This window comes from Lathyrus oleraceus, chromosome 4 (assembly GCF_024323335.1).
Source record: "Lathyrus oleraceus cultivar Zhongwan6 chromosome 4, CAAS_Psat_ZW6_1.0, whole genome shotgun sequence".
NCBI classification, from domain to species: Eukaryota; Viridiplantae; Streptophyta; class Magnoliopsida; order Fabales; family Fabaceae; genus Lathyrus; species Lathyrus oleraceus.
This window is the reverse complement of record NC_066582.1, coordinates 349,541,975-349,544,205: the sequence shown is the minus strand read 5'-3', so window position 1 is coordinate 349,544,205 and position 2,231 is coordinate 349,541,975. Positions and strand designations below refer to the sequence as shown.

The 2,231-nt window shown below is 41.7% G+C and overlaps 1 protein-coding gene across 1 annotated transcript; it reads right to left on the bottom strand.

The window, feature by feature from the left end:
- Nucleotides 1–544: 544 nt before the first annotated feature.
- Nucleotides 545–2,008, bottom strand: LOC127137385 (uncharacterized). Its single transcript, XM_051063852.1, has one exon. It carries the CDS (start codon nt 2,006–2,008, stop codon nt 545–547), a length of 1,464 nt encoding a protein of 487 aa, XP_050919809.1.
- Between the last annotated feature and the right edge of the window lie 223 nt (nt 2,009–2,231).

Genomic DNA, 2,231 nt, shown 5'->3' with positions numbered 1-2,231 from the left:
GGCCTGAAACTCCTTTCGATATGCTATTGAGGACCCCCTTTCGAATTCAAAGTTTTGTCATTTCTGATGGCCTTGTCCCCTTGCTTCAAGTGGTTTCACCCACCTACCCTTAGGGGCGTCAGTAGTAGGCCTGAAGGTTGAAGGCCTATTTGCTTGAAGAGTTGGGCCTCTTTGGTCTCCCCTTCTAGAATCCCTTCTGCCTTCAAAAGCTTGGTTGTTTCTGGGGTCTCTCCAGTTCCTCCCCTTCTTGTCCAATTGACTCCTTCAAGGTTTTCTGCAGCTTTCCTATCAAAAATTGAACTGCACCTTGGGCACATCATCACCTCCGATCTCTTCCTCTGGCACCTGTGGAGGAATTCAACCAAACCTTCCTCTTGCTTGGGGTAGGCTAGTTTGTTATATTCCTCTTGTCTGAGGCTTTATTCATCCACCTTCATTGCAATCTTATGGGTCTTTTCAACCATGTTAACCCCTTAGTTAGCACCCTTAGTGATATCCAACTCCTTCAACTTAACCCTAAGGCCCTCAGTGGCCTCATTCATGTTTATTTGTATGAAACCTTTAGTAGTTTCATTCGTTGTGAAACCTTCAGCAGTTTCTTGGTTGAGATCCTCAGTAACCTCTTTGTCAAAACCCTCAGTGGTTTCAATTGTTGTGAACATTTTTTGTTAAAGCCTTTAGTGACTTGTTGAACGAAACCCTCAATGGTCTCGTTGGTGAAGCCTTCAGCAACTCCATGGTTGAAGCCATCAACAACTTCGATCATCTCAGCATTCCTTCCAAAACCTTCATATATCTCCACCATATTAACCATGGATGGTTCAGTGTAGTGAGCATCAGCGATATGGAGAGGGCCTGAATCAATCCTCATTGGAGACTTCGCCTTGTCTCTGAATTTGAGTCTTTCATCTCTAATATCACTTTGCACAAGATCCCTGAAAAGAAAACATTGTGAAGTTTTATGGCCCAAAAAATTATGACACTTACAAAACCCCCTCTTTTTTCTTTGTTCTAAAGGAGGTATTTTAGCGCCAGGAGGCACTATCATTTGGAAATCTTTGACAAGTAAGTCGATGATTTCGTCACATTTGGTGACATCGAAGGTATAAGTTTTCTTAGGAAACCTATTACTCTTTTTTGGTTCGACTAGATTCTTCCCATTTGAAGGCGCTAAGAATTTGAAAGAATAATGTGGTCCTTGCTTTAGTTCAGCAAGGTCAATTTTGCTTTCGTCAAAATTCACCTGATCACCATACGTTTCAGGTTCATCATCACCTAGTTCGACATAAGCTATTCTATCTTTCATGTTATTTTTCTTTGCTCTGGCTTTCTCAGCCTTCAAATGTTCTACCTGTCGAACTCTATCAGTCAACTGGGCCATGTCTCTCAGGTATTGGGTATCCAATTTCTTCCTAATAGAGTAATCAAGGTCGCCAGCAGCCATTTCGACCAAGTCATGCTCAGGCACTTGTGTAAAACATCTTGCCTTAAGCAAACGAAACCTATTTAGGTAATCATCTATTGACTTAGCGAACTTTTGTTTGATGCTCGCCAATTCTTTCAGACTTATCTTCGACTGTCCCATGTAGAATGGCTCATGGAACAATCTCTCAAAATAAGTCCAAGTATCAATAGAATTCGCTGGTAATATGGTGAACCATGTGAAGGAATTCTTCATAAGGGAACTTGGGAAATATTTTATCCTAAGATTCTCATTATTTGTAATTTCCCTTGCATCTATTAGGTATCTCTCCACGTGTTCAACAGTGGACTCACTAGTGTCCCCAGAGAATTTAATAAACTTAGGGACTTTCCATCTAGCGGGTAATTTTGATTGTAGAACATACTCAGATAAAGGTGATGTGTAATTTGGCCTATGGAGGCCAACATCTACCCCATTTCGCGCCATGATTCTTTCGACCATGGCTGCTAGATTATTATTTGATGCCATATCATCACGTCGAATTTGTTGTACGACTTCGTCAACATTTTGGTTCCTATTTACCATTACTATTGATTATCTTTCCCTTGGGATTTGTTTCTCAGTCATAGGGGGTTCGACTCTCGAGGTTTCGACCCTAGGTGGTTCGACTCCTACTCCCTAATTCACCATATTTTCTTGTGGTGCATTTCGTGGGGCTTGGTAAATGGCAAGACCATCCTCGATGGCTAACCCTTGATTTTATCTTATCCATTCCCTTTGAGGGTGTCAAGGAGGTTGTGGCACACCA